Here is a 16,912-nt window from a genome sequence, read left to right as displayed (position 1 = left end):
CGTTTAGTTTAAGTGTAAAATAATTAAAAACTAAATGATTTTTATAGTTCTTTGATACGACCAAGGAAGCCCATAATCCACTTTAATAATAAGGTTGAATTTTATTACGTCGTCAATGCACAACGAACCTTGGAAACTAAGATTTTTTATCCCTAGCCTGCAATTACACTGGCGTATTCACCTTTTAAACTAGAATACAACAATACAAAGAATTGCTGTTTAGCGATATAGAATATGTGATATGTGGGTAGGTACCCAGACCTACCTTTAGGGGTAGGTAAAATAAATAACGTCTGGTAAATTCAGGTCTTAATATTTTTATTCGTTTCACAGGTGAGATGGGTTATGCAGCAGCGCGAGTTGAGAAGAGTGAAGAGAGACCAACGTCCTCGGCACGTGATGCGTCAGTCGCCGCTGTCATTCCCAGATCCTCTATTTAAGGAGCAGTGGTACCTGGTAAGTATTTTAGTAAAATAGATTATAATTTATACAGAAAATAGCTAATGGTATCGTTTTTATACAGCACATTGAACTTAACCGATGAATGGTTATGTTTCAAATTCAGAAAAGCGCAACTGATTTTGTTTATGAATAAACATTTGCCATAAACCCTCTTATAATTTAATGTAGCATTTGTTCAATAATTAATAACATTTCATGAAACTAAGATATGATTGAATTATGTACTTCTATATGCTAGCGATTTACCATTACTATCAACGAGTTTTGATAAGCAATGAGTTAAGAGTCTACTTGTGATCAATCATAAAGGAAAATGTTTTGAAATGAAGGCAAACAAACATGGTCAGATAAACGTTTGCCAAAGAAAAAGCAGCGGAGATTAATATGCTTTCAAGATTTCCAAGCGTGATCTCCAGTTAATATCCACTTTTTCCTTTAACTACGTCATCTTAGTTCTTCAAGTTGCATAATGTTATAAAATTTTAAAAGGTAAATATTAAGAGGATGGAATAAAATATAAAATTCTAATAGTAAAAATTGTAGAGCTCAGTCGAGAGTGAATAATATAAGATAAGACGATAAATATCCCATAGAATGATGCTCCAACAAGAGCAGACGTTACAGAAAAAGATATTGAAAAAGAGAGAGATACCATCTCGAAATATATCGTCCGATTTTTCTTAATAATTTCTTATTTATTTTTTAAGTTAAATTAATATTCAAATAAGGTTCTTTCATTAAACATTAAAAATAAAAATCTTTGTTAGTGTATACCAATATCCATTAGTCACTGGCACTGTAAAAATTAAAATCTATTTAAGTATCAACAATGCGTCAAAAGTACGATCAAATCATTTGTGAGGATTATGTCTAAGGTCGAATTTCGAAATCGTCATTTCTAATTTTGGCTACAGTGATCATTGTCATTGGAGAATAGTTAACTTCACGATATATACAGTGAGCGGTATAATAACTAGAGACTAAGAAGTATCCAGATAGGTCACCTGGTCGTGAAGCTCTGTGAAAGCCAGTCTGTTTGGGTCAGTTACAGCCGAATGCTATTGTTGTGTTGGGCTTTAAACGGCGAGTGAGCCAGCTGGTGGCGCTTCGGTGATGTAAGGAGTTGTTAATATTTTTTACACCGTCAATATGCGGTGGTGACCATTTAGTTAAATTCCCAGAACAATTAGAATACATAAAAGACTTTACTTCACAACCTTACGCTCCACTTATTGAATGAAAATAGACGGAAACATAATCTATTTCAAAGAACAAATATAACCCCACGCGTCCAGTACTAAGAAACAACTACAAAGTAATAATATAATGTTATCGTATTGAATTATTTTATGTAGTTTCATCGTAATGGTTTATAAATTAAGAAATCCTGCACTGGCTCGTATATTATATAAATTTAATGGAATCATATTAGATATGAGGAAAACTTAAAAAAAATCAGAATTAGCGCGTTTTATTAGTTTTGTCATTAAACATTATTCCTAGGATTCGACCCTTATTACAAACAATTTTCAGTTTCAAAAATTCAGTGAATTTTTGTAACGAATAATTTAATATCCTGGCTAGAACAACATATTTTTCCAAATTCTATATTAACTTAATCAAAATCGTCCCCGAGAGTCCGAGCACTTTTATATTTTCAGATTAGGCCTTCGCCTACGCCTACTTAAAAATTGACTCGGTTTAATCTCATAAGTTTTCGTTAATCATATATTCAAATGAAATGTGGTTTCGTGGTATTATGGGGAGAATTTTATCGAAGTGCTCCTCACTATGTAACGAAGATCTTTTGAGATTAAAACTCTATGTATCATAGTTTAAATTGAGCATTGATATTTAGTCGTTCGAGACATAACCTACGTGCTAATCTAATTATAAAATTAGAATAAGCTGCAAAGTAAGAGAATTACATTACATTGAGAACTAAAATGTTTCAGTGTTTAGAATGCGCGTTTTTTCCAATTATTGCATATTAAAGCCCAGGCAAGCACCTATGAATTTTAATGTACTAAATTTTGTTTAAAATTAATCTTGTGCTCGGTGGTGAATTGTTTCGGTAGAAATATAGAGATGTGGAATAAGCTTCAAACGTTCTCTTTAAAAGGACCAGAGGCCTGCATCAACTGTTCACGATGTTTTATCTATTAAATAAAGATATTATTTTGATAGTTCACGCAGTCGGATAATAGATGGCGTTAATAGTATAATGCATCGCGCTATCGTATGAATGCTTTCATATCATAGGTACTTTCTCTGTTGATTCAGTATTAAGAAACCCCAAGTGTTACTTCGTAGGCGTACGCTCATCCCACACAATATCGTCAGTCTTACTATTGGTAATATTCATTTGTTAGATAACACACCAGTAGGATTGTGCTCCCTTATTTGTTACATCTCAGCGGCGCCTAGGCATTTGAAGACGTACAATGCACATCTGGCTTAAATATTTTAACTCTCGAATCCTCCCGATTACGCTGTAAAATTTATTAGGACTAACAGTAAAAGGGAAAAACAAAAATCGGTGTTCAGATCAGATCAAAATAGTTAACAGCACAGTGCAGTATTTTACTAGAGTGATAAAATCCAGACAAACCCCACACAATAACGTTCGTACGTTACTTTTGAAAGTAATATTATTAGCATATAAGCAATACCCAATTTTCACACTAACGTATACATAGTATTTTTATGAATTTAACTAAATTATAACGTAAAAAAAACTTGCAAGAAGAATATTTTCAAGTCGGTCAATAATTAATTCTTAAAGTACCAAAAACAATTCAATCAGTGGCCGACTGTACATGATTTTAAAGGGGAATGAACTTTACTAACACAAAGACATTAAAGATGGCGGCATCTTGAAATAAAACGGATTCTTTAGAACATGAAGTTTGAAATATCCTCATAAAATCTTTACATTAAAGTTTAGTATTTCTTAAAGTCCGGAGTAGATTCTGACTTGATTAAATTTATTACACTGTCAGTAATTTAATTCACATTGTTTTTTAAAATACCAACTTTTATTTTATTTCGATTTTAATTTTAGTAACACTTTTTAACTAAGAAATAGTTTATTTTATATATTATAGAAACAAAAAAGTTGTTGATAGTAAGCTAAACTCCTACCCTATATACACATATTAAACAATGTGTTTTTTTATTTCGAATTTCAAATCAATCGTGATAGAAAAAATTAAATCAGTGCTTATGACTGCCATACAAATGCCACAAGAAACGTCTATGATGATGACGTTTATAAGGAACACTGTTTTAAAATACCCAAGCATTTGCAAGATTTTCAACATCGTCTCTAGTCTCATTTCAGGCGAAGTCCTAAATGTTTCATAATTTGTATAATCACAAGCACCAACTGTTGCTAATGAGATGTGTTTTGCAGAACGGCGGCGCCGCAGATGGCCTGGACATGAACGTCGGTATCGCTTGGCGCAAGGGTTACACGGGAAAGGGGGTCGTTATAACGATACTGGATGACGGCATTCAACCCAACCACCCGGATCTTTTGCAGAATTACGTAAGTGGTTTTTATTAATATTATTGTTTAGAAACGGAATTAAATTTTTGATATGATTTTTATTGGTGATGATGAAAAGATTATTAATAATTAACTTATTATTAAGATGCATACAAATTAATATTTTTAACTAATTAATAACAAATGACAATTTAAGAGAAGTTTCATTGGGTTCATAAGTGCTTCAAGGCAAAGCTAAATTAGTTCAATGAGAACTCAATACTCAACACTATCAAGCCTTAAGGTAGTTTTTGCCCTAATGATAATAAATTCATAGCGGTAGTTATATTATGTGTCGTTTACTGTCTCAAAATGTATATAAAAAGCGACTATAATATATTATATCTACTGTATATTAAAGAAATGTTATAAATTTAGAAAATTACATTAAACATATGTACGTAGAACATCCTACTTAAAAAAGGTTTTAGTTAAATTTGTGCTATCAAAGCCAAAAAGTTACAAAAATGACTCTTCAGTTTATTCCAGCATGAAAAGTTTAATAGTGTAATTTTCGTTACAAATTTTCTCTCGCTTCAGAAACAGAAGCCAATTTTATGGGATAGTTAACGTTAGAACACTAGTGGCTTCTTCATTTATGTAATGTGTAGGGTGGGCCAGTTCTCCCCATACTACTTAAGTTTCATTGCTTGCAAGGGATTTCTAGATACATTTGCGGTTTCAGTATCGATTACTATGTACAAAGCTGCTGGATTTTATTGTTTTCGTTATTATGATATTATAATTCGATTATTTATTATCGAATTATAATATCATAATGTATGTAATATATGTATAATAATGAGCCGAGATGGCCCAGTGGCTAGAACGCGTGCATCTTAACCGATGATTTCGGGTTCAAACCCAGGCAGGCACCACTGAAATTTTATGTGCTTAATTTGTGTTTACAATTCATCTCGTGCTCGGCGGTGAAGGAAAACATCGTAAGGAAACCTGCATGTGTCTAATTTCAACGAAATTCTGCCACATGTGTATTCCGCCAACCCGCATTGGAGCAGCGTGGTGGAATATGCTCCAAACCTTCTCCTCAAAGGGAGAGGAGGCCTTTATCCCAGCAGTGGGACATTTACGGGCTGCTAATGCTAATGCTAATGATATTATAATAATATTTAGTGATGATTGGTCTTTAAATTAATTAAACGCTTTTAGATAAATTCATATGTTTTTTTGGGTAACAAAATTCCGTTTAGACTATTTTTCATACCTTGATACACCTACATATTTTGCAATTTTCTTATTGATAGAATATAATATTTTTTTAAGTGTTATATTATGTACATTAAAAATTAATTGTAATTTATTTTTATTCACGTTTTTTTTAATGAAATTTAATATTGTTCAGGATCCTGCTGCTTCGACAGATATAAATGGAAATGACACCGATCCCACGCCGCAGGACAATGGCGATAATAAACATGGCACCCGTTGTGCCGGCGAAGTCGCTGCGGTTGCCTATAACAAATATTGTGGTGTAGGCATCGCATACAATGCTAGCATAGGAGGCGTGAGAATGCTGGATGGCCTAGTTAACGATGCAGTGGAAGCTAAAGCGCTCGGATTCAATACTCACCACATAGACATTTATAGCGCTTCCTGGGGACCCGAGGACGACGGAAAAACCGTCGACGGACCTGGCCCCTTAGCTAGAAGGTATTGTCTAACTGCGATTGAAAGAGATAGCTAGAGGCGAGCTCATTAAAAACGACTTTTTGTTTCAGGGCTTTTATAAATGGAGTCACAAATGGCAGGGGAGGAAAAGGTTCTATTTTTATATGGGCATCGGGAAACGGTGGAAGGCATACCGATTCCTGTAACTGTGATGGTTACGCTAATAGTATATTTACGATATCAATATCTAGTGCTACTCAAGGTGGTTATAAACCTTGGTATTTAGAAGAATGTTCGTCTACTTTAGCCTCGACTTATAGTTCGGGTACCCCTGGCAGAGATAAAAGTGTTGCAACTGTCGATATGGATGTTCAATTACGGCCAGATCATATTTGCACAGTTGACCACACAGGTACGTCAGCATCTGCACCATTAGCAGCCGGAATTTGTGCACTCTCATTAGAAGCTAACTCATTATTGACATGGCGGGATATGCAACATCTGATCGTAATGACATCCAGATCACAGCCATTAGAAAAAGAGGAAGGGTGGATTGTTAATGGAGTAAAACGAAAAGTAAGCCATAAATTTGGTTATGGACTCATGGACGCAGGTCAAATGGTCTCACTAGCGGAACAATGGGTAAATGTACCGCCGCAACATATATGTAAGTCACAAGAAATAAATGAAGACAGGTCTATTGAAACTTCTTTTGGCTATACAATATCCGTTCACATGGACGTAAATGGCTGTAGTGGCACAATGAACGAGGTCAGATTTTTGGAACATGTTCAATGTAAAATTTCACTAAGCTTTTTTCCAAGAGGAAATTTACGGATACTGCTTACTTCGCCAATGGGAACTACGTCCACCTTATTATTCGAGAGAACTCACGATGCGACTAGTTCCAACTTTGATGACTGGCCTTTTTTAAGCGTACATTTTTGGGGTGAAAACGCCGAGGGTCGATGGACACTTCAAATAATAAACGCGGGAAATAATCACGTCACCCAACCGGGTGTGTTGAAAAAATGGCAGCTTATTTTTTACGGAACAGCCACGAATCCGATACGATTGCAAAATAAAAGTTATTTCAACTCGATTAATGTTCAACAAGATGAAAAAACCTATCACATTAATGACATTTATGACGCGTCTGAATATTCGCAATTTCTCAATGAAATCGAACTTGGCGTTTCGGATAGGCGTAGCTATACGAAAAATATTCCATCGGCCCAGAGAAAAAACGTTTTAGCGGATGCTAATGATAAGCAAGTGCAGAGGATGTGCGATCCTGAATGTGATTCGCAAGGTTGTTATGGAAAGGGGCCAACTCAGTGTGTCGCATGTAAGCATTACCGTTTAGATAATTCATGCGTGTCAAGATGTCCACCGAGAAGTTTCGTAAATCAAGGCGGTGTGTGTTGGCCTTGTCACGAGTCATGCGAAACTTGCGCTGGAGCTGGCCAAGATTCTTGCCTTACTTGTGCTCCTGCACATTTACTTGTTGTCGACCTAGCTGTATGCCTCCAGCAATGTCCTGATGGTTATTATGAAGATCAAGATGCTAATGCTTGCTTTCCCTGTGCTGAGCATTGCGATACCTGCTCGGAAAAGGCGGACATGTGTTCTTCATGTGTTCATAGCTATGTTCTACATAATGGATCATGTTTAGCTATTTGTCCTCCTGGTACATATCAAAACGAAAACTTCGGTTGTATGCAATGCCACGAATCATGCGAATCTTGTAACGGGCCAAGTGAAACATCGTGTATATCGTGCCGAATTGGAGATTATGCGTTTAAAGGTCGTTGTTTATCTAAATGTCCCGCCGGGAATTACGCGGACATTCAAAAGAGAGAATGCATACCGTAAGTATTAATCCAGCTTTATTTGTTTTATTTTCGACCATTACCATTTTTAAAGAGAAAATGTTGTTTTAGGTGCCCGATTGGATGTTTAATTTGTACATACGCAATTTGTTCTGTTTGCCAAGAGAAATGGATTCTTACTAAAAGAGGAAACTGCCAGCCGAATGGAAATGATAAATGCGATACCAGTAAGTTAATTTTTGCAAGGCATCACGAAATAAATATATTTTATTATTCTACCACTTTTTTTTTTAGATAAAGGAAAGAATTATGAATGATTAAAACCTTTGTTCCCATACTCGTAATCAGCTTTTTGGTGTTTTGTTGTCATATTTCTTTTATGATTTACAAGAAAATGAATGAAATGACACACAAAGCCTTACAAAGGATTTTTATATGAGCGCGAACGGGCGTTGAAAAATGTCAATTTAACAGATACCGAAGCTTTTATGTCGCATCGTCTGAGTCCTTTGTTTAAAAAGTCTTTATTTACAGACGAATATTATGAAGGAGGGCGTTGCAAAAATTGTCATTCCACTTGTGAGAAATGTAGCGGACCAAATGAGTGGGACTGTTTATCTTGTTCAAGCCCGTTGTTATTGCAGGGATCGAGGTAAGGGCACTTTATTAACACGGATCTTTTGTAACCATTTTGGGAATTCACCTAACAAGCGTTTTGTTTTAGATGCGTTGCGGAATGTGGACAAGGTTTTTATCAGACAGCTGGAAGTTGTTCTAAATGTCCTCACACTTGCACGAATTGCGTGTCAAGGTTAAATTGTACTGCGTGTGCGGGTGCTTTGAGATTGCAATCTGGGACATGTCGGGCAACATGCGCTCCTGGATATTACCCTGATGAAGGAACTTGCTCCAAATGCTACTTATCCTGTGAGACCTGTACCGGTCCAAGAAGAGATCAATGTGCATTATGTCCGCCAGATTGGAGGCTAGCAGCTGGAGAGTGTAGACCAGAATGTCCCCAGAATTTTTTCCCATGGGGTGATAGTTGTAGAAGATGCCATCATTATTGCCAAGACTGTCATGGTGCTGGACCACAACGGTGTACATCCTGTCCACCGCATTTCTCCTTAGAAAGTGGGTTATGTGTTGAGTGCCTTAGTTCTCAATATTATGAGCCTAGAACGAGGACATGCCGTCCATGTCATGATTCCTGCAGGTCTTGTTCTGGGCCTGGGCCTACTAGTTGTGTAACTTGTGCACATCCATTGCGCTTAGATAGGTAAGTAACTTAACTCTATACTATATACTATACCTTTATCTACTGTACCATTACCAGTTTTAAAGCGATAAAATTTCTGAATTTTATTTTCTAAATATTTTTAGATAATAGTAATAATATCCTTAATTTTCTTAATCAAGCTTCACGGTTAACTCGATTCACACTTTCACTTTCACTTCACAGTTATTTCAATTTAGGAATAAATGCTATAAAAATATCAAACTATGCTTGTAGAAAACCACTAATAATTTAATGATTAAGCTATATTATTAGCTGAGGCTAAATGTCACTAATCAAGCTTTAGTTAAGATCCAATTTAAAACAGCGTTATTGAGTCAGAGATGAAATGCTAATACTTTATACTTGTCACATGTAGTATTATTTAATACCTCGTCGTGACTTTTATCTAAAATAACTTTCTTAAAAGCATAATAAAATGTTTCGTCCTATTATTCTCTGAGAAATTTGAGTAAAAAGATTTTGACAATCAACTAAATTATCTTACACTTGAAAAGTATTTTGTATCATGCGTATAGCTTGTAATATGACTAGTGCTTTAAAACCTTTATAAAACATACATATATGACCTCATTTTATGTTCTCGAATGGCTGACTATTTTTTCACCAAGAAGATCAAAATTGCGATTCAATTGAGAAATTTTACTATCATTCCAGTTACTGTTCCACACGGTCAAGATTTTTGCATTATTTTTTTTTTATTCAAATATACTTATTGATATTCTCAATGTAAATATTTCTTATGTAAATAAAATTATTCCATCCATTTTACGAACATTTTAATACGTATTAATATTAAAATATTCAGACATTTTGTCTGACGTTTAATATCATAGAATAAATAATTCATATGATAAAATAATAATTAAAATGCATTATCATTTATAGCAATTAAAGCCGTTGACATTTTTTTAGTCTCTGATATTGTTCGCTTTGAAGCGGACGAATTAAAAATTCCTTTGCATTAACGAGAGAAAAGTTTTAGACGCGGAGTTACTGAAGCGCTTTTTTATTTCAGAGTGAATCACAAATGCCTGCCGTGTTGCACAGAGAGCATGGTTACGTTGTATTTGAGTACAAACCAATCATCCGACTGTTGTCATTGCGATAGGGATGTGGGTGAGTATACATAATACGAGTTCCATTTTGTTGGCAAATATATTTTTTATCGACGTTTTTTCTATATACGTATAATAAAGTACTATTTAAAGAGTTATATATTCCGTTTTGACATAATAATGGACGATATGTCCATGATACTATTAATGCGGCTGCAACGTGCCAAGTTGGATTTCTTCAGAATAAAAATTGGTATGAAGTAATTTGAAAGACCGTGTCAAAAATACAAACTAAAAAGCCTATTGGCTAATTACAAAATATTTAATTTTTACTTAGATTGTCCAGTTATAATTACATCGAGGCAGATTTTTACGACAAAACTCTTGTGCCGAAATTATTTGTATAGAATTAAAGAAGTATTATAACAAATAAATACATTAAAAATGTAATATGTGACTTTTACACAAGAAACCTATAAAATCCATTAATTTTAATGAAAATCTTTAATTGGGTTATTTGTTCAGTAACAACAAGCAATAAGGATCGTACTAAGGATCAATGGAAACTTATTCAAATGGATCTTTCAAAATATTGCGTTTATTTTAAATAGAGGGCGGGACATATTTGTTTAATTGCAAGAATATATCAAATTATTTTCTTTTATATAATAGCATTATAATTTTATCTCTAGTTGTGAATTATTTTTTCTCATGTCGAGATTAGAGCACACACGTTTGCGCGTTGTGACTCGAGCAAAAAACTATACGGTTGATCGATTATGCTATCGACGAAATAAAATGCCATTCTTATATTAAATCAACTAACTTTTTACTTGGTTTATAAAAAAAATTATAAATTAGTGTAATTATTAAAATGGTTAAAAATTTTATATTCTATTTTAATCTAATTTTTAAATTACTAAAAATAAACACGAAATAAAATTACGAAAGACTAGAGTCAATATGATATTAAAATACAATTTGCGGCGCACTGTACGTCGCCTTTCCAAAGGATATCTTTAATGAAAAATCTTTAATAAAATTCAAGTAAAATAATACAATATTGTAAAATTCACTTTGATTAATTATTTACCAAATCTAATTTTATAAGTGACTACAACTTAAAATGTATCCTAACTATATTATATTTACCTCATGTTAGTGAACTTTGTTCTTTTGAAAAATAAACTTACTTAAAACATATTAAGTCGTTTTCAAACTTTTTAGTATATATACTAAAAAGATATAAATATTATTTTATTTAAGCCTTTTTTAGGTGTATCAGTAACCACAAAACCTTAGATGCATGTTTCTTGGATTACTTCGACTGTAACTTTAAAAATCTTTTTAGGTGGTTGCCTCAATGAATCTTCAGCTGGTAAGAGGCGCATTGCGGAGAACATAGGGGCTCGTATGACTGCGTCTTTTTTTGTGGACGACGCAAAGGACACGGGGAATATACTTCGTGATCGTGATTTATTGATCATTTTGAGTGTAGGAGCGACAGTTGTTCTCATATCTATCGCGATGATCGCTCTGAGGGTATGTCTATTGATTAATGATTGATTAGCTTTTAATGTGGTGCAATGGACAATTATGTGTCTTTGTTTTATATATTTAATTAAAAATATATCGAGACTCGATAGCAGCGCCACCTACTGGGTCCAATCTAAGTCAAAACTAAAACACACTTTCTAAAATTCATTGAAATATATCCAGCCGTTCAGCAGAAGTTCAGAATTTTTCAACTGAGCTTGGATGGCCAAATTCGAAACTATGAGAAATAGCAAAAATATTCAAAGCTTAGCGGACGATTTTGATGAAAATTAAAAACGCATCATTGGACGTTTTAAAAATTAATATTCAATTCCAGGATTCAAACCCGTAAGTTTTGGAAGAAATGAGACACCTTATGAATATTTCCACTTGTCAAAATAAAAACATTTTAACTGCTAAGAGTAACATTTTATTATCATAGCGAGTTGTCCGTTTCGAAGCGACCGATTTTTATCCTTATATACTACACTTAAAAACCTATAGCTTTTTTAATGAATCCTTAAAAGATAGAAACTTAGAACGCAGACTTATTAGGCTTGTATAGGACGTACAATTTTGTAGCACATATTTTTTTAATCTCCTAAGGTTTATTTCATCACTAGTCATGTAAGTTTATAGTTCAGCCATTTTGTACAAAATACTTACAAATTATATTTTAAAACCTTTTTGGTTTATTTCTCTGTCTATTAGCGAAAATCGTATCAAAATCCGTTGATTGGTCTAGAAGTAGTATATTTTTTATAACAGACGAACGGGCTAATCCTTCTGACAGTGACTGCCCATAAACAGTGGCACCGTAGTAAATTTTAACAATTCCTCAAGTCCCTTATATGTGTGTGATTCTAGTTATACTGGCTCATTACTCACATAATCATACACACATGACAACAATATTCAATATTGCTGCCTGATGATAGAAAATATGATGAGTGGTTGGTGAATGGTGGTACCAACCCAGACAGGCTCGCACAAAGTTAAGTCTTTGAGCAAACCTGTCTAGCAAGTAGCTAGACGCCACAAATACGATATAGATATTTATATTATATGCTAATTTAACTATACTTAAACTTAATAATAAAGTGGAACAAGCGAGTTCTCGCGGTGTCTGCTTACTTAGGATTATAAGTTTTACTATCCGAGAACCGTTTCGTTTCCTTGAACAGATCGTAAAGTAGCTTAGGAATTCTTTGGGAATAATATACTTTATTTAATTTAATTTATTATTATAGAAAGACATCTGATCAAATTTATGGTCATCCATATATATATTGTATTAAAAATAAAATATATTATTCAAGAAGGCTTTTACAGGCGCCTTAGAATTACAGGATTATATTAAATCAATATCTCCCACCGTTTCGGAATATAGATTCCATCAAGAATCACCAAGAAACTCAGTAGTTAGGGTAAATATTTCTTACACCGTCAATGTGCCTCTAGCTGATCTGACCGACCGATTTGAGACGTTATAATCCGGGCTGTAATTAATCATCTACAGGTCAATAGATCTTCAAATCGAATGACAACAATCGCTGCTTGGTAGAATAATTGATGGATTGGTGCCATCAAATCATCTGTCACATTTCCCTTTTTTTTGTTCTCACTGGAAAGATTCGTTACGAATTTCCGTCACGTGAAGGGGTATCTGGGTCTCGCATGTGGGAATACCCACTAAAAACCAGCGGTAGCCTCCGTCTCTTCGAGGAGCGTCACGGGATTACTTTCGCATACAACCGTGACCACATTGCCTTAACCCCAGATAAAACTTACATATTTATTTCTCCTAAAATTCAGAATGCTTATAACAATTACAAACTTTTACGGAAATTGTGCATACGGCTCCGGTTCACGGTTTTGGTTTGTTGTTCATATATTTTGTGAGCCTATGAATAAAAATGAGGTTACATGTGTATACGAAATAATTAAATTTTAACATGTTTAATGTTAGCTACATTATGTTGCAATTTATTATTTAAAGCGTTTTACATTTTCCGATGCGATTTTTTATAAACATATAGCCTAATGTATAAAGCAATCTTTTTATTAGAAAATGTAAAATCACGAATCTCCCGATGCAATTAAATTCAGTTATTGAAAAGGTTACCTTCATATATACCTAATTGTCTTATACGTGTGTATATGAAATTCTCTTTAGCATCTCGGACAATTTTAATGAAGTTTGTTTGTCCATGGGTGGCGTAGATTTAATAGGCTGCAATCGGTTGTCAGGGTATTTTTTGTTTTGTTACAAATATATGAAATATATAAAATTACTTAAAATACACACTTCGAACTTTGGGGAGGCTCGTAGTAGTAAAGCGTAATCATAATATATTACTCAAGTTTTATACAAACATACAGTAACGTAATTTTGTCCATATCTATACTAATATTATAAATGCGAAAGTAATTATGTTTGTCTGTATGTTTTTCACGCTTTCACGATCAAAACAATGAACCGAATTTTATTAAATTTCGAATGTCCAACCCCTATGCGAGCGAAGCCGCGGGCAACAGTTACTCTTGCATACACATATGTATAGTATATTTTCTTTAATACATACTTATGTAGAGAAAGGTTACGACTTTACAGTGACGTTCACAAGTGCTGATTATCCTCAGTGAGTAATCAAAGCATAAACGCGATTAATTTTCAGAGCTCATAGAAGTTCTGTGAATATATCTTCTGATATTCGTGCTGTATTTGCTATGACACATTATACTTAATATTTTTACTATGATATTGGTTGGTGAACAGGCAAGGTGACCCAAAATGAAAGGCTTAAATTTGTTTTATGTTAATAAATAAATTTTGTTTGCAGTTCAGATCAAAAAGACGCAAGCATCTTAAAGTATTTCCTAGGACAATTTATTCACAACTAACATCCGTAGATGAAGACTACACATCAGTAAGTTTGGCACACACCGCTTTGAGAATCAAACCAAGCGAAAACCACGTGAGAGAAGAACCAACATAGCAACTTAAACCTTAAGTCAATACGTTTAGAATAAATTTACATTGCAGACTGATATATAGAAGATTCTATAGGTACCTTTTATTATGTATATAAAGTTACTCAAAGGCCGTAATTATTTTAAAAAAAATTGGCGAATATTATGTGTTGAATTTTTTAATGTACGAATTTTTTATTAATTAAATCGAATCTTAATATTGACTGCGTATCTTCAATTATAACTGGTATTTTGATCTATATGTTAACTATAAGCAAAATATATTTGTATGTTGCTAAGTGAAATGACTTTGTATATTATATAATTTAAAAAAAAATCTTTTTAATAGAATGTTTTATTTATATTCTGTATGTCAATGTGGTTGCAAAATAAAAAAATATGTTGCTTTAAAGCAATAGAAAATGTGGTGTTTAATACAATGTGAGTTGAATTATTTACGAATTTAATACAATTACTAATGTATTAAGGAAATCATTAAATATGAAATATTTCCTTATCTTTTTTAATTATGATCTGACTTGGATATAAAAAGGATGTTAAAAAATTAATATTCCCGCCACGGTAGATTACATTTTAAACGCGAGTCTGAAGCTTACAATTTTTTAGAGAAATTTCTTTGTTTTTGATTTAAATTATTTTTAAATTATGAATTATTCAATTGTGTTTAATTTTAAATTCATTAAAAATTTTCTTTTTCTCTTCATACGTGTAGGGATATCTCATATGAATGTTCAATTAAATATTCATTATTTTAACGATAAGCCTTTTTTATTTTTTTATTAAAATATACGAAAATATATTCATAGATAAATATGAGCACCGCTTAAAATTCTTAATGTATATGTTTTTGTTAAGATATTTACAAGAAATGCAAAAATGAATAAAGTACCGTTAGAATAAAAGTGACATTATTAAAAATCTATAAATAAAACGGTTTTCAATTACTAAAATGTAATAAATAGATAGAAGTGACCAGTTAAAAGTGGAAGGAGAAACAGGTTATATGTATTCCAAAGATATATGATATGTCTATTTTATTCTAAATGGTTTAAATTGCCAGTAAAGTTAACTGTATTAGATTTTTCGTAAGTATTTATTGCAGCTGACTGTACAATGTTGAAAAAAAATAATTGAAAATTGAATGGTGTAAATAGTCTAAACCAATTATAATGTAAGCTTTGTTTCGTGTTGTGTAAATATGTAAATAATTACGTTGTAAATATATTGATGGTTTTTATGACGAGCATTCGTTTGTTTTATTTCATTTATATAACAATCCTATTTTCGAACTACCGACGTATCCTTTCTTTGTTATACAAGTACATTATACGAAACATAAATATCTTTTTTTGTTATACATAATTAATTTCTTCATTTTTAATACGTTTTCGATGACTGCTCGGCTATCGCCTCCTCTTCTTTTGTGGTGAATCTTCGGAGCATATTTCACGATACTTCAGTGTGGGTTGGTGGATTAAATACCTAGTTTCATCTTTAATCCAATATTCAAATAATATTTATCATCATTAAAAATGATTGAGAGAATTGAGAATAACAATTGATGGCAAAACTTTCTAATATATTTTAAAGCGAAGTATCAACGAAACGAACGTTCCTAATAAATAAATGAAGAACACCAAACACTCATTCCAACTCCTGAGATTGGACATCATAAACAACAGATGGACTGGAGTTTTGACAGGTGAGTCCTCGAAGCGAACGAAACGTAACAGGGGAATGATGAATGAATAAGCCCAAGGGAGGAAACTTATGTTGACAGATGGCGAGCGCTGAACGTAGATTTTCTGATATATTATACTTCCAATACTGAGCCACTTTATACAATTAGGAACTGATATTGTAATTTTGTTTAGAAAGAAGTTTTTTCTGAAGTATTATCGAAAGTACTTTGAGTGTTTTTTTAATTTCTTTAATTAATAATATTGGCTGGTTGTTGGCTGTCGGGCGAATGGACCACATGACAGTAAGTGGTCACCTCAGCCCAAGGGTATTGGTGTCGTAAGAAATTTTCACCATTCCTTAAGTTGATAAAATAGGCTTGCGAATGGATGAATGTCACCTGATGGTTGATGGTCAATACTGCCAATCGCCAATGTAAATTTAAAAACTAACACGTTACGTCCGTTGTGCTTGTAGTTACACTGGCTCATTTACTTCAAACCGGCTCAAAAGAAAATTAAATATTACTTTTTGGCGGTAGGCTGTCTATGAAACTTAAAAATTTTTGGTCACCTTTATAATTATAAACCAAGTAACGAATTTCTAACATACGAGCTTAACAATAAAACGAAATTTGTTTTGGTACATCTGGTTGAAACGATTAAAATACCGTCTTAATAAAAAATATATAAAATAATGAAGTTTAAATAATCTATACGTATAATAAAATTCTCTGTATATTAAAATAACCGATTTTTACTAAACTGCTATAAATGTATACACGGTACATATACCGAAATAACAATTTTTACAATTTTTGTCTTTCTGTATGTCTGTTTGTGCCAGGTAATCTCTGGAACGGCTGGACCGACAT

At 33.0% G+C, this 16,912-nt stretch overlaps 1 protein-coding gene across 2 annotated transcripts in view; it reads left to right on the top strand.

The window, feature by feature from the left end:
- LOC125067829 (furin-like protease 2) overlaps positions 1-14,570 on the top strand; it is a 67,072-nt gene extending 52,502 nt beyond the window's left edge. For both annotated transcript variants that reach the window (XM_047676624.1, XM_047676625.1), the window contains exons 3-12: positions 334-456; positions 3,878-4,012; positions 5,376-5,683; positions 5,752-7,512; positions 7,585-7,700; positions 8,008-8,125; positions 8,198-8,752; positions 9,789-9,889; positions 11,180-11,370; positions 14,208-14,570. In XM_047676624.1, the coding sequence (XP_047532580.1) occupies positions 334-456; positions 3,878-4,012; positions 5,376-5,683; positions 5,752-7,512; positions 7,585-7,700; positions 8,008-8,125; positions 8,198-8,752; positions 9,789-9,889; positions 11,180-11,370; positions 14,208-14,363 (3,564 nt within the window). In that variant the 3' untranslated portion in view covers positions 14,364-14,570. The remainder of the gene's footprint in view (positions 1-333; positions 457-3,877; positions 4,013-5,375; positions 5,684-5,751; positions 7,513-7,584; positions 7,701-8,007; positions 8,126-8,197; positions 8,753-9,788; positions 9,890-11,179; positions 11,371-14,207) is intronic.
- The last annotated feature ends 2,342 nt before the right edge of the window (positions 14,571-16,912 follow it).

The sequence above is a fragment of the Vanessa atalanta genome, chromosome 12 (genome assembly GCF_905147765.1).
Source record: "Vanessa atalanta chromosome 12, ilVanAtal1.2, whole genome shotgun sequence".
NCBI lineage: Eukaryota > Metazoa > Arthropoda > Insecta > Lepidoptera > Nymphalidae > Vanessa > Vanessa atalanta.
The sequence above is the reverse complement of the archived record's forward strand: the minus strand, read 5'-3'. Positions and strand labels throughout refer to the sequence as shown.